The 27,895-nt window shown below is 40.6% G+C and overlaps 1 protein-coding gene across 1 annotated transcript; it reads left to right on the top strand.

The window, feature by feature from the left end:
- Nucleotides 1–649: 649 nt before the first annotated feature.
- SLCO4C1 (solute carrier organic anion transporter family member 4C1) lies at nucleotides 650–27,638 on the top strand. The gene is made up of 13 exons (XM_026044082.1): nucleotides 650–863; nucleotides 5,943–6,206; nucleotides 11,238–11,432; nucleotides 13,510–13,606; nucleotides 14,494–14,615; nucleotides 15,221–15,336; nucleotides 15,644–15,788; nucleotides 17,691–17,886; nucleotides 22,040–22,193; nucleotides 23,129–23,316; nucleotides 24,551–24,615; nucleotides 25,568–25,705; nucleotides 26,850–27,638. The coding sequence occupies exons 1-13, from the start codon at nucleotides 650–652 to the stop codon at nucleotides 26,972–26,974; spliced, it is 2,019 nt and encodes a 672-aa protein (XP_025899867.1). The 3' UTR covers nucleotides 26,975–27,638.
- The last annotated feature ends 257 nt before the right edge of the window (nucleotides 27,639–27,895 follow it).

Below are 27,895 nucleotides of genomic sequence, written 5' to 3'. Positions count from 1 at the left end.
CTCCCAAAAAGGTGGAAACTTTTCTGCGGCACAGGGGAGGGCTGGTATCTGCCAGGGCTGACGTTTGCAAAGTGCTCGGGCTTTTTTCCTGCTTTGTTAGAGATGCGTTTCCACATCCAATTCCATCCCGTGCCAACTCCCTTGCCTAATGCGGGGAAGTCCACTAGCTGTAATAACAATTTCACTTTTTTTCCAAGGGCTATGAAGAACCTTACGCAGTGTTTGGTTTCGGGGAAAAAAAGCAACTCCACGTGGGCTTTTTCTGTTCGGGCACTTGCCAGCGGTAAAGCCGCCGTGCGCCGTTGGCGGCTGCGGGGCGCCCCGCCGTGACCGCCCGGCCCGGCCATGGCGCCGGCCGCTCCGACGGCGGCTCCCGGGCCCCTTCGGTGCCTCCCGGGCCACGGCGGGCGCCTCCCCGAGCCGCGGGTGGCGCTTTGGGGAAGGAAACGGGGCCGAGGTGGCCCCGCGGGGCCCGCGGGCGGCAGGGGGCGGCCTCGGGCGCCGCCCGCCTCCGGGCGGGACGAGGAGGGAGGCGCCGCCACCTGCCCCGTCAGGGCGGCCCGCCCGGCCGCTATTTAGAGCAGCGCCGCGGCCCCCGGCGCTCCCTGCCTTGCCTGTGGCCGGCTCGGGGCAGCTGCTCGGCGGCGCCATGAAGGGTGGCGGCATCGAGAACCCCGTGTTTGAGCCGCCCAGCCCCGAGCTCGCCCGCCAGCGCGGGACGAGCGGCGCTGCCGCCAGCCCGCAGCCCGCGGCGGCCGAGGAGGGGCCGTGCGGCTGGGGCCGCTGCGCCCCCAAGGCCCTGCAGCTCTGCAACAACCCCGAGGGCTACCTGGCTGCCTACAGCCTCCTGGCCATCTTCCAAGGTAGCCCCACCGGGAGCGGGGCCGGGCGGGCAGGGGCGCTGCAGCATGAGGTGGTGGCACCGCGGGGACAGGAGCTGGGGCAGCTGCCTGGCTTTCCTCTCGGCTTTCCTTCTTGTGCTCCCGTCTATGCTGCTTCCTGGCCGCTCGCAGCGTGGGATGCTCTGAGTGTGCCTCATAGGATGAGCCACATGTGCCAGAAAATTGTGTGTGATAGGATCTCATGGACGCAAGTGCTGCACGTGTGCCCTGTCGCCTCCCTGCTGAGGCGAAGGTGCCTTGGCTTTCTTGGGTGAGACCTAACGCAGTCAGTGCAACCTCGCTTTGCCTCTAACTTCCACTCTTCAGGTGCTCTTAATCCTGCCTTACCTAACCAGCCTCATTAAGCCTTGGCTAGCCCTTGGCTTGAAAAACCATAGAAGTGAGTGGAGAAAAGGATTGCATTAGTGTGTGAGTTTGAGGCTCTTAAAGCGTGTTTGGAGGCTCATGCTTCAAACAGAGCTGGATGATTAATACTTGGAGCCCTCCAACTCCCTCCAGAGAAGCAAGCTGTGTTTCCTGAGTTCTGTCAGGACTTTAAGCTCATTCTCCGTCTGCATACTGCTGTACTATATAGATGCTGTGCTATAGTAGCTAATAACCCCTGTGTGAGGTGCAGGAGGCAGATGCCTGAGTTTGTGCCCATCACCAGCCTGAGGTAATTGGGATGTTTTTGAGGATTGTGATAGAAGCTCCTAAAACCCAGGTGTACCTGATTGCTGCTTCCATTGCTTAGGAAAGCTTCAAAAGGTTTAGGGTCTCTGAACTCAGAGGCTGAATAAACACACATTGGTCAGTTTAGATTCTAGGCATTGATTAGTACACATCTCTTCAGGGTTAAAACCAAGTCTGTGCAGTTTTGGGGTAAAAGCTGTTGTTCCCTTCTTGTATTTGAAAAACTGCACTATAACAGGTAGGTTCGGGAGGTGACTACTTGCCATTACCTTGCAGTAGCTCAAACTTACTTAAGAGGAGAAAGGGAGAGGTGGAAGAACTTCATACAGAGCTGAATTCAATGACAACAGAGTTCTAGAAGACACATTAATATTCCCTCATTTAGGATTAGGGATGGAAAGCAATGTCGCAAGTTCATAAGTCAATGAAGGGTCTTGAGTTATGCCACTCTTGATGTATTGAGTATGACTTTCTTGGATATGTCCAGCACTTCTCAACTTGTTAGAGCAATATCTCTTAATCTGGTTTGTGCCAGTTTTCTTCTTGCTTGAGTAATGATTTTAAGTATCACTTTAAATTTATCTTCTAAAGGTACTGCGGACAGGTTTCCAGTCATAGTCTTTTGTATGATACAAATCTTTGCCCTTACAGGGATAATGGTTTTTCCTAATGCAACTTCTCCAGGGCTTGGTACTTTGCCTAAACGTAGGTGTATGTCACAGTTCTGCATATCTAACCAATTTTAGATTTAGGGCCTTAAAATAAGACCCCGTCATTGCAATTCTTGGTAAGTGAGGGGAAAGAGTGACTTGCAAGCAAGAAATTCAGTGTCACATGTGCAACTTTGCAGAAACACTTAGGCCTTGCTGTTTCAAGGTCAAGATAACCTGACAGCACACACAACCCTGTTTTGCAGTTATCTGCTGCTTTGCTCTAGCTTTGAGTTCAAGTATTTCATTTACCTTCCAAATCACAGAAATCATCCCTGAAGAAGATGAAAGTATCTTTTCTATGGAAGACAGAAAATATTTCTGACACCCTGAAGAACCATAATTCTTGACATGGATTAATGTCTATAGACTTGCATATGCCTGCTAGACAATTGAATAAATGCAGTTGGTAGGTATTTCCAGTGAGCTGGTACATGTATGTGGTGTATATATATATATATATATATGCTTGTATAGTTGTGTAACTAAAAGAATGTGTTCGTTGAGTTGCTATCTGACTGCCTTGTGAAAGGCTATTGCTGTCACTAGCAGCTGATTTCCCTGTATTCCAGCTACTTGAAAGGCTCAAAGTGGAGCTTAGTTCTTCATTTCTGCCAGTTTCAAGTACAGGTGGAACCTGTATTTCTAGAATAGAAAACACTTCTTTGTGTAGAACAAGGTGACATGACTAATAGCTGATTCTATATGGCACTTGAGTTGCCTAAAGGTCTGATTGCATCTTGTAATACAATGATTTGCTATGCTGCACTTCCTAGCTATGGCAGCAAACAAGGTAAAAGCTATCTCAATATTTTGAGTACAAGAAGGGCTGTTTATTCCTTGTGTCAGTAATGGTTATATTAGACAAAATAACAGAATCTCGTTTTGAGATAGTTGTGTTGGCAGTATGCTTTAAAAAAATGCTCTGCCCAAGCGCTCTGTGTAATGCTAATGGTCTGTAGCCAGGCTAGATTGGTGTGGGCTCCTGGCTTTTGCTTTTTTCACCTGGGTGTCTGCAAGTCAGTGTTCAAGACCCCCATAGACCCCCATTACAGTACAGGGGGGCGGCAGCAGTGGGGAGAGAAAAGCTTGTATTGGGAACCTGTTTATTAAATAGATGAAGGGGAGAAAAACCCCTCATATTTTCTAGTGTATTATAGAAAGAGGAATTTAATCTGGATTTATTTTGGTCTTTTAACATATCTGTCAGGATGGTAGTGTATTAGATGAGAATAGCTGGAACATAATTAAGTGTTGAAATGTCCTGTGGGATTTTTTTTTTTAGCTGATGTAGTGTTAAAATCCACTGAGTTCCATCTGTCCTGAACTGAAACTCTAGTGACTGTTGGAGAAATTTGAAAAATTGCCTCTCATAACACTTTTTTTTTTTTTTTTTTTGAAACCATGTTATCTAATCATCTAATCGAATGAAGTGCAAGGTTTTACGGCCTTAGGTGCCAAGGTGCCAACAGCTGCAGGCAAAAGACAGCATCTTACAGTCCTGTAATTGACTTTTTGAGTAGCTCACTGGCTTCATATAAACGTTCCAAGACCTCAGGAAATGTTTGAAGTGTTGTGCAAATGGGCAAAACTTGTTTGTTCATTCCTTCATGCCAGTATTGTTCGTCGTGGGCACTGCTCTTTGTGCCTTTGGCAACTTTCTTTTGTTTTCAGTGATGGTGGTAGAAATATCTGAATGCTTTTGGCCCCATATGAACTGAAAGGTAGTGGCCAGACTAACAGAGCGGTGAAACTCTCAGCCTAAATAAAGAGGGTATGGGAGGGATTTAGGAACACTCAAGTGGCTAGTGAAGGCACCTGAACTGCTTCCTTTTAGAAAGCTGAGGTGTCTTCAAGGCAGGGATTGCTCTGCTTAAAGCAATGTAGTGAGTTGGTGACAGGTTTGGAGCAGTATCTCTCTTTCATAGAGTGCTCCAACCTTACACAGTTTCACTTCTGTCTCTAGTCAGCTGTCCTGTGCCGTCAGTCTCAGCGTGGTGAGTCCCCCCTGAATTTGGGCCACGGGAAGGATAACTAAAAGGCCCGTGTCACAAGAGAGTCTGGGTCATCTTCCTCACATGGCCTTGTGTACAGATGCGCCCACACAAGGCTCTGCTTGACGTGTCTCTCCTGCAGGAGGAGTGTGTGACAGTCCTAATTATATCTGATAAGAGAGTACAATGTCTCCTGAAGGAAGCAAATTATGAACACCGAAACTTCATAAGTAGTTGATCCGATGAAGTTGGATTACTAAACAAAAAAACAAGGGAAGGCTAAGCATTTCTTAAAATATTTCTATTATAGCACCAATTAAGAAAAATCAGCTTGAAAGGAATCCCTTTTTCATATCTGGAATATACGACTTTATGTCAAAATTCTGTATTTTTCTTAGGTGTCTTTTTACAGAATTCTGAAGAGATACTATGTGACGATTGCATTGTGACAAAGTTTATTTCACCATATTTCACCAATGGTGAAGTTTATTTCACCTTTGATAAAAGATGATCACCATTGATAAAAGATGGATGAAAAACATTAATTTTAATGTTACAAAACAATTCTAATGTAACATCAGTGTCCTAGCCACGAGGTTCCTGAGTTCTTGTTTACAGCTGTGACTCTAAGAATTCCCAGTTCTTCTCAGTAGCTTGTTTTGTTACAGAAGCAATTTAGTTGCACTATAATGAAATTATCTGGGAATACTGTGAAACATAGCTGTTCATCTAACATGTAACAGAATCCTATTTTGGGGCTGTATAATGGAAGTAAAACCAAGTTTGGTGTCTTGGTGCCCCACACTGAAGAGACACCGGAAGAAAATGAGGCAGGGTGAGATAAAGTTATATCTGATGTTTCTGGTGGTAGTGGCCAGTGTGTTCACAGGTGACTGTGGCCAACGGACACCTCATTCAGGCTCTATGTTTTTAATCTTCATTTTTGATTCTGCCTGAAGAAAGCAGTTTGTATGGGCCTCTTTTGGGGTCTTGTCTGATGCAACTGCGTCAGCGGACTTTGAAGTTCAGTATGAACTCATAGCAGTTCAAGTAAATCACCTAAAGTAAATTTGATAAGGAGCCAAAGTGTTTTTAAATAGCTTTAATTATTTATTTATCGCTATTCCAAGGAAGCACACTGGTCTAAAAGCTTCCTTGTTTTGTCCCTTCTTGGTGGGTATTAAGTGGGGGAGGCCAGAATGACTTTTACAACAGTAACTATTTGAAAGCCATGTCTTGTTAAGTAACTTGCTTCTGTTCAGCTTGTGCTGTCATGTTTACCACAGTAATATTCTTGACTAATTTCCTGTCAACTTAGATGGTATCTTATGACACTGTCGTGCACTGTGAGGAATTTCTATGCTTCAGACAGAAACTATGACCTTAATACATTAAGGATACAATACAAAAAGCTTGTGCCATGGTGTTTTGCTAGCTTAATGCTTAACTGTTAAATGTTTAGTGTCTGCAGGAGAGAAGAGTCGAGTAGAACCTGTGCAGTGTGACTGGTTTGATGGCACTGTATCCATCCACTATATACCTGGATTTTAAAGCTAATAAATACCTTAAAATGTTCTGCTTTAAGTATATTCATTTCAGCTCCTCCCTCATACTATGGTGAGTTGCTAAGTACCTTCCTTGATTGTTGTTTTTCTTTCTTGTAGGTATTGTGGTCAACGGCCTGATCAACATCAGTATTTCTACAATTGAGAAGCGTTATGAGCTGAACAGTTCCCTCACTGGCCTCATCTCTGCGAGCTATGACATTGCTTTCTGTGTGTTGTCACTGTTCATATCTTTCTTTGGAGAAAGAGGGCACAAACCACGGTGGCTTGCTTTCTCAGCCTTCATGATGGGATTGGGCTCACTTGTATTTGCCTTGCCACACTTCAGTAGTGGAGAATATCACTATGGAACTAAACTTGAAGGTAAGACTATTTTTGTTTTACAGACAAACAAAAAATCCTTGCAGATAGCTGGTGCAGCCCTATTAGTTAGGTACACTAGAGCTGGTATTTATCATTTATTTGGTAAAATAGAGTTGGTATTTATTGGTCTTAAGACCAGAAAAATCTTTCTCATACTGAAACCAGGTGATTCTGTGAAATCTGTAAGATGAAGAGATGTCTCCCTGTATGCTGAACTCTTTTCCAGATAAGATCTGTGTCGTTATCAACTGTTGTTTGTGAGAAATACAGACGAGGAATGCTTTCTGGCTTGCATTGATGAATGCAGTCAAAATTAAAGTTGAGTGAAAAAGTCCTGGCCTATCTCCTTATAAGACAAAGCTTTGCTAAGTGCGGTATGCTTGATGCAAAGTACAGGAATCTCTGTTTAGTGGCACACCTCTAAATGCACGTCTAGATATCTAAAAAATGTAGATGGCTTAATCTTTCAGTGCAACTCATTGCAACTGTTGTTGCAATGCTTGAGCAAATTCATGCTTTCAGTGACTAAGCATGTTACAGCAATCACCAAAACGGTCGGTACCTGTTAAGCGATCTGAGAAAAGGTTCTCTATCTTCCGATTGTTGATGACTTAAAAATAGATTAGTTTCATTCCAAGTACTAACCACATCATGAACTTCCGTGTGCTGCCCAAACATGGGCCATAAGTTAAGTAACTGTTGCTCCTCATCCAATAAATGAGGATTTCATAGAATCATGGAATGCGAAAAGTTGGAAGGGACCTCTAAAGGTTGTTTAGTCCAACCCTCCTGCACAAGCAGCGTCACCTAGAGCATGTGAAGTATTTGAGGCAGAAGTCAATTGAACTTTTAAGTAAGCAAGGCCAGAAAGGACCATTAGTGTTTGGAGGCTGTAGGCAGATGTTTACTTGTTAACCCACAGCAGAGAAGCAAAAACTTGCTTGCTCCTGGCTCCATTGCATCCCTGTTACTCTGCAAGACTAGTTTCAATATGATGCTTCCCACCAGGTATGTGGTGCATGAGATGATATTCCCTTATCCTTTTGAATATCCAAGAAAGGTGCAGGAAAGGCAGCTGTACAACTCAAGTAAATGACTTTTGGCAAGGGATAGGTACCCAAGCTTTATCTGAGTCTAAACGTGATAATGTCTTGGCTGACCAGGAAGTGTTGAGCAAAGTAACTACCATGGAAGGGAAGCAGAACTAAACCTATAGAAAGATCTATATTTGTTTTTTTTTTCTTTATATAGAAATAAGAGGCCTGTTTCCTTCCAAACATCTTCACGTGGTCAACAACTATCGCAACTGATAACAAGTAAAACTGGGAGCGGGGAGAGATCTCATTCTGTTCATCAATACTAGCAATATCTTTGCCATTGCTGTAGTATTTTAATACTTTATTAGGGCTTGTGACCCACAGACTGAAATACAGAAGCTGTGGAAAGGTATTTGTATGTATGTTTTTATGTACGACCCAGATGTAGCTTAGGTATAATCAGCTATTTGCTGCTATGACTCGTTTAGGCTACTGGGATGTTCAGCCTCTAAGCTGGTCTAATATTTATAGCCTAAACAGGAGCTCCATCTAGTGGGTTCTCTAATAAACCCTTTCTGTGCTGATTTTTGTTTTTACCGAGAATAATACGGAGGGTTAAAAAATGCAATAGGAGGTGTGTCATGAGCAACAGACTCTTAAACTTCAATATTACATCTTATTAAAACATGTCACATTTTACAAGATAAAATGTAGATCTCAATGCAGCTTTGTTTTGAGGACAGTCAAATGTTGATGTCTACTCTTTTTACACATATTTATGAGTATCTTTGTAACCAGCCTTAGCCCTGTGAGTCAAAATGTGTGTTGTGCCCTTTGAGGAAAGGAAGAATGGGGAGGAAAGGCTTGAGCACCTTCAGGCTTCTTCAGTTCTCTGTCTGGAAACTGTGTGTGTATGGGGATTGAATGTCGAGTAGCCCTTTTAAGAAGCAGAACAATCGACTCCAACCTGTTTCTTAGAAGGTATTGAGGACAGTGAAATGTAGGCCTCTAAGCAGATAGTTGTCTGTCTTGTAACAGCAGCCTGTCTGCTTTCAGTTGGTTTAGCTCCCTGAACAGATTACTTGAGTAGTCAGGTAACTTGCAGTGCTGCTGCCCTCTGCTCTGCTTGGCTAATTTCTCTGCTCCATGTAGATGTTCCACTACTGCAGAACATCCACCTTTGGAAACTAGTCGTTGGTATTTATTCAGCATGCTCCTTGAAGTCTTCAAATACACATTTCTGTTTAAGACTTGCCAAGATGACAGTTCTCTGCCTAAAATGGTAGAGGAAACCAAGCTGTTCTTTATTGTTCTTCACAGCTCTTTTCTTTCCTTCACCCAAATGCCACTGGCTATAGTTTAAATGCAGTTAAAGCTACTCTTGATCTGCCTTCCTTATAATTAGTGTTATTGCTGAAGCATCTCACAGTTGGTTATACCTTGTCTTGGATGTTACGTTAGGTCTTTGGAAACACTTTAACCTTTACATAATTTGGGTTCAGGTGAGTATGTCAAGATTAAAACATACAGAAGATTTGCAATGATTATTCCATTGTCTGGTCTTGCAGACAATGCTGCTCTTCAACATATGTCTAATTTTAAGAAAGGAAAACAACTTTATGGTGGGGAGAGGAGGGGAAGAAGACAGTGAAAAGATAACAAGCTAAAAACTCTAGGGAAGCAAGATAAAAACTCTTATAGCTTGGTTTATCTGATTTTGAGTTTTCGTGATCATGTGGAAGCCTCTCTCCACGCTTCTTATGACTGCAGCAAACGGGCTTGTGGATCTAATCCGGGTTAAATTTAACCGGGTCGCTTTTCCAATCTGCTTAACTGCTCAAAATGTCGAGCTAGCACAGGGAGGTGGCATCACTTCATAGCAGCTTGGGCTGGCAGATGTCGGCTTAAACTAATCGCAGTTTCATAGCTACCCTTTGTGATTTATTTCTAAAATATTTCTTGAATTGGACTGTATGGTGTGTGATTCTACTCTGCAAATGCGTCTCTGTTGATTGAGTTTCCTGAAAGAAGTCTGTTAGGTGCTGCAAATAAAAGGATTTATAATTATGTTAAAACCTTAACGTGCGTGTTGGTGGTTCTCCCTGGTGACTTGTTACTTGGTTCTGAAAACAGACTAATGTGATGACTTTCCTCTCAAAACGTCAGGGTAATTACTCTAGGGCATCTAAATTGAAGGGCTGGAAGACTGATGGGACAGAGACAATAATCAATTAGTTATATAATGGCACAAATTCTTAAAATTCAATTTATATGAATGGAAACGTTGGGCGTAGGGCTTCTTTAGAACTCTGGGATTTGGTTCCCATTATAATATATAGCTCAAAATAGGCTATAGGCTCTTCTAACATTTGGGATGCTTGCTTTGCTACTGGTTTTCTGACGTTGGTATTTTAATGAGAACAATAGTGTTCTTTTTATTGCACTAAAATAATATGGTAAATGTAGATTTAAATTTGTCTAACTGTTAGATAGTAACATAACAGCAGATATATTCTATACTATGTATTTTATAAAATAGGTTGAATGAGTAATCGATGTCTTTCTACGGTCAAAGAATGTAGATGCCCTGCATGCAAATAATATGAAGTTGGCCTAATGTAAGATTTAAAATTGCTTCCTGCAGAAGAAAGGAATATTGATGAAGAAAATGGATTTAACATTAAATGGAAAGTACTTTCTAATTTTAATTTTAGAATAGTGATTGATAATAAACCGTCCCCAGTGTGACCACAGTGCAGCATCGAAGTGCAGGCTGTTGCTAAGTGGAATGGAGGGGAAATACTCTCCTGAAGAGAGGAGTTCCTTGTCTCCCTGTTGTGCCTGAAGTGACCTTTCCTGTATGGTGCTGTGCCATCCCTTCCAGGGAAGGGAATATTAACAGTACCTGTGGCTGTGCTTCTGGCATTTGGGGTGCGTGCTTCTGTTCCAGTGCCATTTCCATGCTGCTGTATGGCAAGCTTGTCCTTGCATCCTGGCAGCCCTCAGCGTGGGCAAGCTTGTCCCCTGCTTGCATTTGAGATCACCTTTTACTGCAAAAGAAGCTGAGAGAACAAAGTAGTAGTATTGTGGCAGAGCAGAGAATCTGCTGGGTCTGGTACTGAAGGTGGCTTTTGTGCAGTGGGTCAATATGTGCTATTCCCCCTAAACCGATGGGTTTACTCCCTTTCTTGGGGTTGTGTGCCCTTCTGGAGAGGTTTAAGAAGAACTATGCTTATGTTTCCCTCTGGTCCCATCTCTGAGGACTGCAGCAAAAGTGCAGTGATAGTAGAGGAAGGAGAAGGGAAAGCAGATTGTGCCTTCACTTCCTGCTTTCCCTTCCCTTTTCCTAGTGCCCAACACAACGGGAGTTGGCACAAGCTTAACCTGTTCCACCTCTGCTTCTGACTTTTGTTTGTAGACAAATGCATCAGCTCTTTGTTCTGGAGATGTAACAGTATGCTCTGTGAGCTGGGTTCTGCTACATACTTTTAATAGGCCCCCCCCCCCCACCTCTTTTTTTTTCCCTGAACAGGATACAAGAGAGAAGGAATTATTTTTGCCTGGAACTCTGAAAGCTGCACTTTCTCCAACTTCCCTCTTGTGCTTCAGGCTACTAGTATTCTTCCTTTGTTTAAAAAGGGAGATTTAATGTTCCTCAGTCTTCAAATGGTATGGGAACAAGATGAAGGATCTGCTACCTAGAAGTTTTCATTAAATAGGATTGTATAACCATTTGATAGTTTTCTGCATATATTGGATCAATAATACTTTCATCTGACCTAAGGATTTTAACATGACTGTTTCTTCCATTTTTCTTCCATTTAATTTTACAAAAATTAAGTCATTTTTGTAAGAGGAAATTATGTTGGATAGTAGGTCTGAATGGGAGCATCCGCGCAGTGTGTGCAGCTTTGCTTTTGGCATGTGTTCCTCCTTGGTGGGAATGGGGTGAACTGGGTGACTGAATTCAAGTCTTGCTCTTTGTGTCTTTCAGATACATGTCAAATTGGAGGAACAGCCTCCACTAACTTCACCTGCAGTGCCAGCACAAAGTCTTCCCTCTCCAACTACCTCTATGTGTTCATCCTGGCGCAGCTGTTGCTCGGCGTTGGGGGAACGCCACTCTACACTTTGGGGACAGCTTTTATTGATGACAGTGTCCCGAAACACAAATCTTCCCTTTACATAGGTGAGTGTTTTGAGCTGCTTCTGATGCATTGCCTGTATAGATCATGAACTACATCATCTTAAAATGTTTATCAGAAGTGACCTTGTGATTAATCTTTCTTCATTGCTTGCTTGATGCATTAAGTACAGTAATACCCAACTGGCACAGGACCTGACAGCCTGCTGTACGTGTCCAGTCTTTTTAATAGCTATTTAACTGAGCACAGTGAGGACAGTTTGTGCACCTGACTTAACCTGCTGTTTCTTTGTGGCAGTAACTGAGCAGGAGAAACGAATTGGTTGGTGTAGCCTGTGAGTACGTGATGGACTAAGCTGTTCTAGCAGACTGTGCTTTCTGCTGTCACAGGCATTGTGTAATGACCGTGTATCAGCTCTGTGGCCACATCAGGCTGTATCCGCCAACTGTTTTATGTAGTTCCCCTCTCATGCCACGTTGTCACCTCAGTGTAGGGACCCTTTGGTGCAGTGCAGCGTATTATCTATGTAGCTCTGTAGCCATATATAAATTTGCCGCTTAAAGAGGAAATACTTTCAATATTTCCTTAACCGAAGATAGGAGAATTGCCTAGAAACATGGGGAATGGGGTTGTATTTCATTGTGGGCCATTAGAGAGCTATAGAATATTAATTCTTAATTGTGGTCTTTAATCTCTTCAGTCAGTGTTCTGTGGTCTGTGTGCATTTTCACTGCTTCATTTAGTGCAGCCTGTGTTTTCTGTGGTAGGGAAGTTATTCAGACTTACCCATTTTGGGTCTGTGCTGATAGAAGTGTGTTATTTGTATTGATAAATTTCAGTAGGTGACTAAAGCGTTAGAGATTCCTGGCTTCCTTCTCAGATTTGAAGTCAATGTTTCAATTTAATTAAGGCTTTGGTTCTGTCCCTGTTGCACACAATTTTTGCTTAAGGGATACAGGAAGGCCACTTGCTTTGATACTAACAGATAAACCAGTTTTTCATGCTACATCTTTAACAGTGACTGCTTTTATTTTTGATGCTGATCTGGAGAGAGTCTTTTTAAAGCTTTTGCTGAGGCTAGTGAAACAGAGAAGGGCTACCTGCCTGGTTAAGAGGATCAAGAAACAAGATACAAACTCAGGAAAAGAGTTAAAGGAAGAGTTAAAGAGGAAAAGACTTAAAACGTAACTGACCGATATAAAGAACTGATGCTAGCACAGCTAGTACCTCAGCCCTGTTTATTTTCACTTCCTGGTACTTAGGTGTTCTTTCCTGTTCTCTTTTTGCTATTTAAAGAGATGGAAATAAAATTGAATATTGAATGTAACTCTGGAAATAATTGAGGCATCTGGATTCTTCATGCCAGAAAGATATAGAATATACCTGTCTCGTGGGTGGCTTGGCCCTAGTTACTGGGAGCTGCAAACCTTTGGCTACAGAGACTCTCTCCTAACTAATAGTGCTAACGTGCCACAAATACCTGGCCGATAGGGCAGAACACCTCTTGGGGGATCGAGTAAATCTTGTACTTGGGCAGAAGTAGTGAATGGAGCAAAGAGGGCTTTTTCATATGACTTGGCTACATTTTCCACTTAATTTCTTCAAAATTTTGTCGAGAGCTGCTAAGAGCCGTGGTGTGTATGTGATTTCTTCTTCCAAAGAACTTCGAGTGGCAGATACTACTCCTGTCAACAACTTCCACAACATTCTGGCTTCTGGTCTTCACTGATTTAGACTCCAGCTAAAATATTTAGCTTCTTGCACATTGCTTCCTGGTGCTGTTAACTGCTGATGCTCTTCAGGAACTTTTCACGAGGTAGCTTATGAGTGTGGGCACAAGACATGCTGAAGGCCCATAAATAAGGCAGAAAGGTGCTGTCAGAGAGGTGTCTTTTAGTGTGTTGAACCTCTGAGAAAAGGCAGGTTTAATGAACTGCACATTGCCAAGCAGATTGGCCCAAGTGCCATTTCAGTCTTCTGCGCACTATAAGCTAAATAATGAAACTGAAGGAACAGGCTGAACTACAGAAACCATTTTGTCTTAAGTTTACTTACAAATTCTTTAAAATAAAGCTTTGGAAGCATGTGGTGAAGCTTGACATATGTATTTTTTTCTTCTAGGAATTGGCTATGCCATGTCGCTGCTGGGCCCTGCCATTGGTTATGTCTTAGGAGGGCAGCTGCTGAATATTTATATTGATATCCAGATCCCAGAAAGGCAAGACATTTAGCCTTTTGCTTTATATTTACTTTTTTTTTTCCTATAATCCTTAAAGTCTTTGACTTTTCACCTTGGGAGGGTGGGTCTAACATTTCCTTGGGGAATAAATTCTCTAAACTTGTTTAATTTGGGAACAAACTGCACTGCATGGGCTTCTCGCAAGTAAGATGCTTATTATAGTAAATCTCCTCTGTGAGATTTTCTTTTGTGTGAATAGTTCTAACTTGTGGAGATATTAGTTATATTAAAGCTGATGAACAAAACAGGCTTATTATTAGACAAACTCTAGCAACTAAAGCAGTGACTATTGATACAGTGTGTGAAATGTTTTCCTGAGGTGGGATGTAAGCAGTAGGATCCAGTTTTTTCTTGCCAGGGGGTACTTTGCTAGAAAATCTGAGTGACAGTTCACCCTTCAAAAGGTAATATTATGAATTGTAACGATATTTTAAACCAACAAATTCATGTATAATGTTCCTAAATTTCCTATGTTTTAGTGACTTAATATCAATGCAGTAGCATGCCTCTGAGGTACTATGGGCTTTCCTGAAACTCATTGATTATGAAGATTCTTAAAAGCAGCTTTAAGTAGAATAGTGCTGCAGCTTCCTAAAATCAAAGTCAGAGTAGCCTTCAAATCGGATGGAATTTAATAAGAGGTCAGAGCTGGTTTTGGTAGAATGAGGTACTACCATTATAGATTTGCTAAGTATATTTAATAGTCTTCATCAAATAAATAGAATACATACAGAAAATAAGGAAACTATATAGCAATTTCCAAAAGTTTTTAGGAGCAGCTAGTGTACCAGAGCTTGCCAGTGTCTCAAACTTGCTGCTTCTGAGTTCAGAGCTGTTAAACCTAATTTTCCAAATTGTCTTTTTAGTACAAAGTTGGATCATGATGACCCACGTTGGCTTGGGGCATGGTGGATAGCATTTCTTGCATGCTTTTTTGCAATCTGGCTGCTGATAATACCATTTTCATGCTTTCCAAAGCACCTGCCAGGTAAGTATTTAACAATAATGAAATACTTTGGAAGGGAGGGAAATGTGTTTATCTGTTTATTTGCTTGTGTGGGTCATGCAGTGCTGGACTGAGAATGATGGATTCCTCTGTTTCTGTTTCTCATTTTGTTTTGTCTTCAGCTGAATCTTGGAAAATGCCTGCAGCTAAGCTCCTAGGGCTGTATTTAAGAAGACTTTCAATGTACTTTTTGCCTTTTTGTTCAGGTCTAGGAATATTCTCGGAGGAGCGTTTTAAGGAACCTACCCGGCTTGTTTGGAAGAGAAACAGAAGACAGGGAACAGTGAAACAAATAACTGGGAAGAATGGGAGGGTTATAAAAATGTTGAACAGGCTTCAGACTTGTCAGAAGTTCTTAAGATATTTCTAATAACATCTTACAGCTTCAAAAGGACACATGCCATTCAGCCAAATGCCTCTTTAAACAAAAATAAGTTACTGCTTATTGATTTGTATCAAAAAATAATCAAAACTTACAATTTGAGCCTGTTTTCTGAAGAAGTCTTTATTGTGATATTACTTGATATTTATGCAGTTTAAGAATACTGTTCAATGTGTATGTTGTCCAAAAATATATCCTTCTGTAGGCACAGCAAAAATACAAGCTGAAAAAATCTCTGAGACACATAACGATGGAAGTGAAGCACTTGTTAAAATCAAGAACATTGGAAAAAGCTTTAAAGACTTTCCTGTAGCTCTCATGGTAAGATAATCTGGAATTTTTAATTAAAAAAATGTATATTTTTTTTACTTTTTTCGGCTTTACATGAGTATCTAGAAAGGTAATGGTTTTTCTTTTTATCATTCTATGATAACAAAGCTTACCGTGCTGCTGAAAATCTTCAATGCATGCTGCTGCTTCGTTTAGTTGATGTTTAAGATTATCAAAGCAGGAAAAGCATGCTAATGACCTTCAACTTAACAGGGGCTGCTTTCAAATACAGTTAGTTCTGGTTTACCTGGTTTTACAGTGAGATAATTTTGAGTGCTATGCTACTCTTTCCCCATAGATACTCTTGAAGAATCCCGTGCTCATGAGTCTAATAATAGCAAGTTCTTCGGAAGCTTTAATTGCCACAGGTTTCGCCACATTTCTACCCAAGTTCATAGAAAATCAGTTTGGACAGACATCAAGTTTTTCAGCAACTCTCGGAGGTAATGTATGGGTTTTTTTTTGTTGTTTGTTTGTTTGTTTTTGTGTTTTTTGTTTGTTTTTAATTTTAGAATGTACTAGACACCTTACTGCTACCTTGTACTTTCTGTCCAAGACACTTCCGTGGACGTATTTAAAAAGCTGTATTTCTATAGTTTTCATATAAAGCTGTTTTTACCCATCATAAGAAAGCTGGTGCATCAAGGGTGAAAATCTACTAGTTGTCTGCCAGTTTAGTGGACTTAGTAAAACAGTTCTGAGCAGAGAAACTTCTGTGAGAATCTGAAGCAATTGTTTCTGCCCTTTTTATTTTTTCAGTAGCATTGAATTTTTCATAATTCAAGTCAGCTGAAGGCATGCTAAGCATTAGTCTTGACAGGCAGCTGAAGAAAAAGCACTGCCTCTCCCCAGAAAAGGTTGGGCTGGCCTTTTGCTTCAATCCCACTGTAATGCTGCAGTAGGTAGGTGAGCGTTTAATAACGTAACTGTCTAGCTGGGATATAGTCTGAGATGACTGTGCATCTGCAGTTGGCTCCCTGTCACTTGTCATGTGTGCATATCAGATAAAAACAGGTCGAACAAGCTGAGTACTGGAAAAACAAATCTGAAAATCTGATGGAGATGCCACACTAGGGAGGAATAAATCATTAACCCAATACATTTTTTTTTTTTTTTTTTGAAGAATAGCAACCAGATCAAGGTAGATACACCAACAGAGGCTCTGTAGCGTCTGCCTGCATGGCAGCACTAACTGAAATGCTCTTGCCCCAACAGACATGACATGCTTGGTACATTCTGAGTCACTCATTCTCCTGGATAATAGTAGAAAAATAGTACTGTTGCTGTAAATGACATTGCCAAGAACAAACCAACCAAAATGAAAAAGTACCCTGCAAGTTGTACATTGAAATGCATTGAAATCCACAGCCAGTTTTTAAATGGTAATTTGCAATAAAGTAGAAAGCTTTCAGCCCTGCCCCTCAGCTTGCCTTACGTTCTTTTAATTGGGATTGGAAATATTGGTAGTGTTCATGAAATGTGCAACTTGAAGGAAATGCCTGCAATAGTGTTGAAAGCTGGCCAGTTGTACCTGAAAGAATATTGAGCCAGCTAGAAGAAGTATTTTCAGGAGCCTTGTTAGTTAGTTAAACCACTGTTGACTGCAGGCATCTAACAGTTCTGTTGTACTTGAACTGTCTCTAAAAATGAATTGTTTCAGGTCAGTGCAGGATGCATTTATCTGTGCTGTTTGTTCTATTTATTTCTGTTTGTTCTGGACTGTTTTGTGTACTAGTCCTAGGAAAAAAAAATTCAGCTACTCACCTAGTATCTTAACTTACTCTCTTTCCATTATGGAAAAATGGATCCATCTGTCTCAGCAACTTAAACTATCTTTCTGTAGCTGCGTGTGTGTTGTGCTATATATTGTACAACAGGATTTATGTTTTATAGGAAGCTTGCAGCTTAAATGTGTAATATACACACCAGGTAAGCACACAAACATATTGAGAAGAATTGAAATAGCATTTTGAAGTTTTGTATAACTGGTATTATATGCTGGTGTTTGGAGATTCCTGCCAAGCATAGCAGTGTACAGTTGGCAAATTTAAAGTAATTTGTTTGCTGCATCCAGCTTTGGCTTTGGACAACTAAGTCATGCTGTCATGTCAAGTTGTACTTCTGAAGAGACCAGAGATAATGTAAGGGTAGAAGAAATCCCTTTCAGTGGAATGTCTAAATTACTCATGCTGACAGATTCGGGTAGGATGGGTTTAAAATGACATTATGTGTAGTGCATCTAAAGCTACAGGTAACTGCTTTGATTTTCTTAAAATTGCACTCAAAATTGCTTCACTAATTGTCTTGCATTTGTGTGTAATTGCTGGTGTCTTGTTTTCCTCTAGGACTTGTATTAATTCCAGCAGCAGCACTAGGCCAAATCATAAGTGGCTTCTTGGTTTCCAAGTGCAAAATGGATTGCAAAAGCATAATCAAGTTCATGATAGGCACTTGTTCAGTGGCACTACTATTAAACACAGTGTTTTTATTTGCTAAATGTGGGAATGAACCATTCGCAGGTGTCTCTGAAACATATAATGGGTAAATATATTTTAATGCACTCTTGGGCTCGGTGTTGATGTTTAAAATACATAAGCTATTTCACAAAATACAAACTCCTTAAAATCTCATATTGCTTTACCTTGCTGTATGAAAACTCAACTGTTTTTTTGGAACTCAGTCTTTTTCTTTGATTCTTTGTGTAAGAGACTAGTAGGAGAATGTCACTATGTGTAGCTAGTAAAATGTCCTGAGCAGAATCAGCCAGTTCAACAACAACTTCTGTAACCCTCTTGCTGTGACAACTGTGGTCTGACTAGGGCTAATTCTGTGTTTGGGCAAGAGTGGGGTCCCTTAAGTCTTGTTGAATTACCCAGTGGTGGACAACCTGGGCAGACTATTCCTGGGGAGGGATCTGCCATCCACTGCAGTTTCATGAGAGAATAATTAGATGAGCTGTAATGGAAGCTGCCTGCAAAGTGATTGCAGGCTTGTCGCTAGAAAAGGCAAGGTGGAGTAGTATCAGTTTCTAGTGCATTGAGCATCCACTTACAGAAGACTTCATTTTATCTGGGCAAAATGTCTATTATTTGAAAGCAAGATGCAGAAGATTAATGCAAAGAGTGTAACTAAGTGAGCCAAGGTGAAGAATGAAATATGTGAAATAAACCCAGCTTAGCAATACCATGATTCAAAATATTTGTCTGACATATATAGGAAGGACTTCTATAAACAAAAGCTATTCTTTTCTCTTGAGCCTCTAAAGAACATGCTTTGCTTTCCTAATGAGAATATAATCTATGAATCATACAGGGGTCTCTGTACGAACTGCAATAGCAGAGTTTTAGGATAAATGGTCATCTTGTTGCTGTGAAGAAAACATATTCTGGCGATCAGTATAGCAAGGGAAGAACTTTCAGAAGAGTGACAGTAAGCATAAAACAAGATTTTAAAAGTTTCTGCAGGAGTAAGTTTGAGTGGAGTCCTAGGACCAGCTATAAAACATCAAATGTGTGTGATCAAGGCACCAGCTTAGGCATCATATTGTATAAAATGCATGATCATATCTTAAATGTTATAATCTTGTAGTTTATTCCTTAATTTCTCAAACAATTTCAAAGGATGCTTAGGAGGGGGAATAAGGGATGCCAGCTCTGCCAGAACTGAAAACTCTCCAGTGATCAGTTAGTCTGTCATGAACTGAGAGAGCCAGGGGCAGCTCCAACTGTTCGAGGGTCTGCCAAAGAGCCAGATGCTGTGGTGCAAAATGATTCCAATGGACTGGCACACAGGAACTCGTAGCTGCCACTTAAAATAAATATGACTATGAGCAATGCACTGCGCAACTAGGCAAACATTTCTCAAGTTTCTGGCAAATATTTCATTTAGTCACAGTAAAACTTGTCCAAAAGTATAATCTGCAAGTTATGCTCCAGTGAGTAGAAGGACATTTTTGTACCTAATTGGAATGGGGGAGGTCGCTGTATTTCATATGCATCACAGATGAAATAGCATGAAGTGCACCTTGAGAATGAAGAAAACAGGGGGAGAGATAAACAGTTTTGTAGCTTCTACTACAAAGAAAATTCACAGTGGGAATACTTCTAGGAGAAAGATAATTCTCCATTTAAGTCATGGCTATGGCTTCTCTTGATATTTATCATGATTTTTATTTACTGACTTGAGAAGAACATCTAGCAATAGAGAGGGGAAAAGTGTAATGTGGAAGGTTAATAACTGTTTTGCAAATCTCATTAGGTAGAATTTGCTCACCGTGAAGGTGTCGGAGCCCTGGCACAGGCTGCCCAGGGAGGCTGTGGAGTCTCCTTCTCTGGAGATCTTCCAACCCGCCTGGATGCCGCCCTGTGCTCTGGGTGTCCCTGCTGGAGCAGGGGGTTGGACTAGGTGATCTCTAGAGGTCCTTTCCAACCTCAGCTGTTCTGTGAAATGCAAAAACATTGAAATAGATAACGTTAGGTTAACAGGACAGTGATTCAGAAGGTGGCGATAGGTGGTTAGATATCAGATTTCCAACTCTTAGCAGCATTAGCTGTTGCATTTTAAGAAGATAAATTCAGCTTAAACTTGGCTCAGTGCGTGTGAATATATTATGATGTGCCTGCCATATGCCTCTCGCTGCTTGCGTCCAAGCCATTCATGGCACTGCCTGGTAAGCTCTGCTCTGCACACGTATGCCCGAAGCATCTGAGATGTGTCACCTTGTTTGCCTAAACTTGAGACGTATAAAAGAAGGGTAATTTCAGTGATGCCAGGAAGGTCAGGTAAAAACTTTAGAGGTAGAATAGAAATTTAGCAATGTGGTGCTTCTGCTGTTCGTTTTTTTTTTTTTTTTTTTTTTTGCATACAAAATGAATGAAATGACACTTCTAGTAATTGGGGAAAAATCCTTAAAGCCTAGTGTATGACTCATTCCCATTCTCATCCATGCAGCTTGCTGTATCAGCTGACTTTGTAGTCAAAGGCCCATATTGACATTTGATGTTTAAAATATGGCATTGCTTTAGGATATGGAAAATACTTACTGTACAGCTGTATTGGACGCTTTCTCTACAGCTGTAAAAACTCTGATGCAAACGTTGATTTTAAGTTTATAGGTAGTTACTGAGCAAGAAAATCTGCATATAACAATGCCCAAGAGGTTATGTAGAAAGCAGAATGTGAAACTTGCCTTAATTCTGAACCAAGTGCTCTGGTTAAGCTGAAGGTTCAAAAAGTAAGGTACAGATGAACAGTTTATTTTCCTTACCTTAAGTGAGCTTTTTAAAAGTTAAGAGCTCTGTATAACTTGAGTTATCTAGTTGTAACTGTTCCAGTGTTGATTTTTTTTTCCTTTTTATCCAGAGCAATATGGAATTAATCAGTCCTGGGGGAAAAAACAAGACATTTTGTACTCTGTATCAATTATGAGGAGTTTTTCTAGTTTGCTGTTATGTGTTAGCAGATAGCTCACCTGATGCAGGACGTGTGTCAGGAGGAGAGCTGATAATCTGATAGTGTTGCTTCTGAAATTGCTTTGCATGAAGGAATGGGCAACTAAAATATGCAGTGAAACTCATAAGCTCATGAGAGAACAGCCAAGAGATTGGCTCTTGCTTATATTATGGAACAAATGAAGCAGTGGGTTCTAAAAAAATAAACTACAAGGATGCTTCAGACTTCTGAAGACTGAAGGGAGCCTTCATGGCAAGCATTCTGTTTCCACAAGATGAAAAATGCTGAGGAGGGTATAAAGCTCTCTGTATCTCATAGTCACCTCTGAGACTTTGGAGACTGCATAGGTAAAAAGTAAAAGATACCTTAACAGTTGTGCTTAGCATGTTAATGATTTTCTATTAATAGAATAGACTCTAAGCATAGGTTACTGTGGACAGGGTTTACGATAATCCATTAATCACTTGAGAGAAGTATTTTTGATAAATCCTTTGTTCAATTCCTAGCTAAATGATTTCCTCTGCCAGTACTGGTAACCATCTGAAATTCCTTGGAAGAAACGTAGGTGATCTGTCTGGCACTATTATGGCTATACAGGAACCTGAGGAACCTACCAGCCTGAGTAGCGGTAGTTTCTAAAAGTTAAATTCTGATCTTAGTTAATTCTCTCCACAGATGAGACAAATCTTTAAGGCTTTTTCTGGGTGGGATAAGACTTTGAGAGCACCTTGCAGCTAGTGGTTGCAGCCACCTTCCTTCTGGAGCAGTGCAGATGTCTGCCTAGCAGGCTTTTAAGGAAGTAGAAAGTAGAAAAAGGTTGGCCTTGAATCTAAAACAAAAAATGACGTTGATCATAAAGTAGACATTACCAGTTAGACACTGTTTTAAGTCTCGGGGTTTCTTTAGGTAAAAGTGAGAGCTGTAGGAGCTTAAGTGTGTATGTGTGTGGGAAGGAAGAGATTATACAAGAGAACTGGGATGGAACGTGGAATTTCCTTTCTCTTTTATTTGGAATGGAAATTGGAGATATCAATGGGAGTAATGATAGAGTAAAGATAACAAGGCCCAGAATAGATGGAATTCCCCCTCTAGATTTGTAGCTTCTTGGATCATAGCTTTGTTTTTAAACGTGAGAGCGAATTAATCACATGAACTAAATACTTTGTGATTCGTGAACCTGTAAATTCTGTTACTTATTTGCATGTCTACTGTTTTTAGACTATTGTTAACCTTTCTCTTTCAGGACAGGCATGTTGCATAACCTGACAGCACCGTGCAATGCTGACTGCAGGTGTCTGCGCTCCATGTATTACCCAGTCTGTGGCAGAGATGAGGTCCAGTATTTTTCTCCCTGTTTTGCAGGATGTACTGCACAGTTTTCCGACAAGAACAAAAAGGTATATTATCATATACTTTTCATTGTAGGTGGGTGATACTGTATGAGATTCTACAGGATGAATGCAAATAAAAGGAAAATGCTCTTTCCCTAGACCGCAAACTGCAATATTTCTTCATCTCTGTGATTGCTACTTCATCTTCATCTCTGTGATTGCAGGAAAACTTAATGTCAGCTTTGAGGCAGACATCTGTCAGTAGAATGAGTGTGGAAATGGTTTTTAGCTGTTCGGTTTCTTGTTGCAAATGTGCTTATCTCTGCTAGCACAAGGAGCCCCTGACCAAGGATATGGAAGCAGTGCAGGGAAGAAAAAGACTAAACTGTGGGAGACTCAAGTGGGATTTACTGGGTTTTCAGTCTGTGCCCACTGACCTTCGTCCTGTCCCTGGCCACCACTGAGCAGAATCTGGCCCCATCTTCCTCACAGCCTTGCATCAGATATGAATAACATTGTTAAGATATAAGTAAGATAGCAGGTATTATTCGGAGTAACATGTAAGAAGGTAGCTACTCCCTGCTGTGGATATCTTGAAATTTCACTGATTTCTTTAGTAATAAACACAGGTGGATCCATCCACAGATGGATCAGATGGATTTAAATAAAGAAGGTAAAACTATTGTTTCACAATCACATTGATTGTGAATGATTGCTTTTCAGATTTCTCATGATGTACCTCAAAACCTGTTTGTCCACAAAATGGCAGCATACACCATCTTTTTAGGTTACAAACTGCTTATTACTCAAGCTAGATTAGTCTAGTTCTCCTAAACCAGTTACAAAATACAAAAGAGTTGCAGTGCCATGTAATGCATTTTCCATGCTGTAATGTTATTGCTTGTTCTTGTGCCCAGGGGGATGCGGGACTCCTCAACATCTTTGGCATTAGTTTTAGTCCCAGTGTAATAGAGAGCTAACACTTGCTTCCTGGCTTACAGACTTTCTACAACTGTTCCTGTATTGGGACACTAGAAAAAGAAAATAATTCAGAGGACTATCTGTATGAAGCTATCCCTGGGAAATGTCCAGTACAATGCAAATTTTTACCTTTATTTCTGACATTCTTCTTCTTTGCTGTTGTATTTACATTTATGGCTGTTACTCCAACAACTGTGGCCATTCTCAGGTATGTCTTTTAGATTGAAAAGTAGGTAACATGAATTCCTAAAAAAAAAAAAAAAAAAAAAACCTGCTACTGGTAAATCTTCTTTCTGTTTCCTGTAGACTCAAATCAGTGTGTAGTGAATTTTGTATTTTAGTACTTCATATAGTAAGCTGTCAGTGCTTGACAACAAGAACTGTCTCTCTGTAGTTGTTTTTGATTAGTAGATGTTCTTTATATTCATTTGTTGTCCTCTAGTGAAAAGAGAGAAAATAATAAATGTACCCTGTGTTTGGATGAAGAAATGTTCAGTAATACTGTTTATGGTAGTACGTCAAGACTTGAAATTCCTCAAAGGAAAAGCAAAATGGTCCTCTATCTACTTAGAAGAAGAATTATCTGCAGTTGATCATCTTATCCTCTGATTCCTGTCTCAAATTCAGATCGAGTCCTCAATTTAGATGTTGCAGTCTCTGTTGCCTTACATATGATACATAAGGCTGTAATAATGGAATTCTGTGGTAGCTCTTGATATAAAATGTGGTGACTTATATGTTCCTGTTAAGTAATTTGATGAGTTTACATCCCTAAAACTCATGTGCACCAAAGCTGGATATTTGCTTTCACTTTAAATCGAGACCTGACTTGCACCTCTAATACCTGTTAGGTAGAAGAATAAAATGGTTATGGTTATGTACAGACTTAGAAATATTGTGCATTTTTTTTTAAGAGTGTTTTTTAAGATCCTATTTTTCCAGCTTTCTAGGCTGGAAAGAGAGTGGAGAGATGCTGTAACCCTGCTTTGTTGTAGTAGCCTCCTGTTCAGGGTTGGTGTAAATGGGCGTTTAACAGCTTGCCATGCTAGCCTGGGGGCAGGAAAATGCAAAATGTTTCTGTGGGCTTCAAATGCAGAGCTGACAGTTTTATTAAGTAATAACACTAGGACTTTTGGAAGCCTCATGCGCTTCAACTAAAACAGTGAAACAGCTTCTCTGGAGGAGATAAGAGCACAGTTTGAATATTCAAGAACTAATTTAAATAGCTAAATGTGAAGAAAGTATCATATTCTGATATCTTTTTTGTAGGTTTCTATTTTATGCCACTGTAATTTCTAAGATTAATTTCTGCATTTCTAAGATCTTCAATCAATAAGTTAGAAGCATTTATTAAGACAAAGCATATTTATTAAGGAGCTAAGGATGCAAACTCCTCTAAGTTCCTGAAGCCCAAGTCCTTAGACTCCGAATCTCTTTTGCAGGTGTGTGCCAGATAAGCAGCGCTCATTTGCCCTTGGAGTGCAGTCCGTGTTTCTGCGCCTGCTGGGTATGACTTCCAGTTGGAATAACTGTCTCTCTTCCCCACTTCCTCGATGGTTTTTCAACCTTAAAAATGATGCTTTAAGGCTTGGTAAAAGGCAGGAGCCATCTGTGGTTTAGTACTCAGACTCCACTGTGGAGCAGAGGGCAGGACTTGGTGCCCAGTGAGTGCATGTGAAGAAGGCAGCACCAGCAGCACTGCTGCCAACAAGTTAGATAAGCTTTATCACTGCCCAACCTGACTTCCTCCTTCTAAAGAGGATGTAGATACCACATATCACACAGGGAGCCTGGGTAGTGCAGTTAGAACTGCGTGTTAGCTTAAGATCAGCTTAAACCTTAAACAGGGTGAGTAATCGTGCTGTGTACACTGAAGGTGTTTGAGTAACATGGGCTGTACTTGCAAGCACAGATGTTTTGCATCTAAAGAAGTAAGAGAGATCATGTAAATCCACTGAATTCTAAAAAGGAATAACTTCAAAACCTGTTCCACGTGGGGTTTCTCACCAAAGCTTGTATACTTTTGATGGAAAAATAATGTAAAACTGAATGTAGTATCATGCTTTTCTTTTGCAGCTGATTGGTATATTTGATCTGAAGAAAGGGCCTTTTTCTTTGCTTAGAATTCTACTTCCTTGATTACTTCTGCCTCTACCCAACAAAGGTTTTACTCAGACTTTTATCTTCCTATGAAAGCTTAGAAAATTGAGAGGCTCAGACTTCTGAAGAAAATCTTTGCTTGAAAAAGTGAATTGCTGTGTGCATGCTACCTGTTAATTGAGATTAGTGGAAGAGGCACAGTTGCTATGTAATGTGAATCGTATGACTTTGAACAAAGTATTTATGGAGGGTGGATCTCGTTCCGCAGTACTTCAGAATTTCGTTGTGTCCATTCAGGTAAAATAAGACTAATTCCAATTACTTGAAGTGCTCAGTAATGTCACTTTTTTTTTCTTTAGGTACTATTCCTGGACCAATATTGTTTGGTGTGGCAATAGACAACAGTTGTACTCTATGGGATATAAATGAATGTAAAGTTAAAGGAGCCTGTTGGGTTTATGATAATGAAAGAATGGCTTATCTACTGATGGGTATAAGTAAGTGGCTCTTCTACATATGAAGTACGTGTGCAAGAGAATAATGTCCTTGACTGTTAGATGGCAACAAGGCTATTTTAGAATGGCACCTTAAACTTTTAAAAGCTTTCCTAGAAGCAGTTTTAAAGTAAAAATAAAAGAAAAATCCATCTGGGTTGTCTTTAAATATCAAAAAGCAAAACGTCAGAGAAGGAGAAAGACTCCCCTGAGATGTTATCACAAATGGGTAGTGGAAGTTTATTTTATGACATAATATTTTGAAGTAGTTCTGCTTTTCAGTGTCCTCCTATTATTTTCTGAACTGAATTTTATAGAATTATATAGAATTCACAGACATCTCAGTCTAATTTCTCTTGGCTTGTCAGCAACTTATGGTCTGAAGCCTTTTCTCACTCCTTTATATCAGTTTTTTCATTACCTTAATGTCAGGTGTGAAAACATCTCTAAACACTGGTCAAACTTCTGTGTGTGTGTAACAGCTGCCTGCAGGTGTGCGTGTGCATGGGCCGTGTGTGCATGAGTATTTTGGGAGTGTGTAAGTTTGCATGTGTGATAGTTGCCGTTGTCCTGTCTTCTAGTAGTCATCGCACTCAAATTGCCAGTTAACTGAACTGCTAGTACCTAATCTTCAAACCTGAAAAAATAGCACGAGCAACTTCAGTTCTCAGTATCTTTCAGTCATCCTTTGGTGACTGAATGCGCTCCCTCCTAATTTGTCTTTGTACAAACATCCCTTGGTATCAATGAAGGGCTGAAGGGCTTTTTGTAAGGTAGCTGAGGGCTGAATACTTAAGAGGTTTGTCCATGGGGAGCAGCAGTGTGTGGGGAAAGAATGTTGAAAAGGCCAAGAACTGTAATGAAGCGAGAAGTAAGGGAGGTGCATGCTTCAGGCTGCAGTGGGGGAGAGAAATAGAAGCTGAAGGAATGGAAATAGCTGCACCAAGCAAGAACCAGCAGGCAGCTGTAAGACTTGTTTAAACCCAGTCTCTGTAGTTCCTCCAAAGTTCCCTGCAGTTGATCACATCCAGTCAGAGTCTTTCACTGGAGCTTGCTGTGTGAAGTTTTACAAGTAACAAATGCTCTTGTCTGCTGTTGAAGGTGATTTTCCAGTGAGAACTGTCCTGTTTTTTACTTTTGCTTCCAGGTGTTATTTGTAAGATCATCACCATCGTCTTTGTTATCGTGGCGGTCTGTTTGTATAAGCCTCCACCAGCAAGTTCAGCTCTGTCGCAGAAGGATTCAGAAATGGTGTCTGCTGTGTGCACATAATCCTGAGCCAAGTGGGACTTTCAAAAGAAGCCCATAGGAATAAGCTCTATTACAACATTTGTACCAAAATTACTGTACAATATTACCCAAGGATAAAAGAGCAATATATAAATCTTAAGCAATTTAAAATGTTTGTGAATTTGTAGTATTCACTAATTTCTGCGCATGATCTTAGGTCTTCTACTATGTGTTTCCAAGAAGTGGTGTGTTTTCCAGGTGGCTGACTGCAAATTTTGACACCTAATTTAAGTGAAACAAAATGGAATAGACTCTTCAGCAAGAAGAAAGATGAGTTGAACTGAACTGACTGCAGGACATGTTTCTGCTGCTTATAAGTAATACGTGAGACTAGTAGCAGGAAATACGTAACTGGATCCATCCAAAGGAACTATCAGTGAGGATTTTAATGTGCACGTCACCTGGACTAGTACCATAGATGGAAGTTTTGACTCTAGATACACTTGGGAATGTGCAAATATGGACATGTTTTAAAAATATTTTTACATGCTGTCTTAATGGCACAAACTGTTCACTTTTTAGTATTTGTAGAAAAATGTAAATAGTTAATACAGGCCAGCCAGACTTATAACAGCAAAATGTTTGTTAATTTAAGTGCCTTATTTTCTATCTGGGATGTATAAAGCAAGTTGCTGTCAAGCTTTTCTCTTCAGCCATTGTTAAGATTTTTCTATGAGATTTGAAAATAAAAGCTATTTTCTTATAGCTTCTCGCAGGCTAGATTCTTTCTATGTGGTGACTTCTCCACTAGAAGAAACAAAGTGCTGGAAAGACAATGAATAGGTGTACAGGCACCAGCAAGGGGACAGTTTTTAGTTGGTCCTTCTGAGCAGGTGAGAAGCAGACCTGGTGAGAAGCAGATCTGGCTACGCATCCTCCATGCACGCAGCTTCGTGCATGCTG

Source organism: Nothoprocta perdicaria, unplaced genomic scaffold, assembly GCF_003342845.1.
Source record: "Nothoprocta perdicaria isolate Ctin4 unplaced genomic scaffold, notPer1 scaffold_35, whole genome shotgun sequence".
In the NCBI taxonomy this organism is placed as follows: Eukaryota; Metazoa; Chordata; class Aves; order Tinamiformes; family Tinamidae; genus Nothoprocta; species Nothoprocta perdicaria.
Note: the sequence above shows the minus strand (reverse complement) of the source record. Positions and strands in the feature narration are given on the sequence as shown.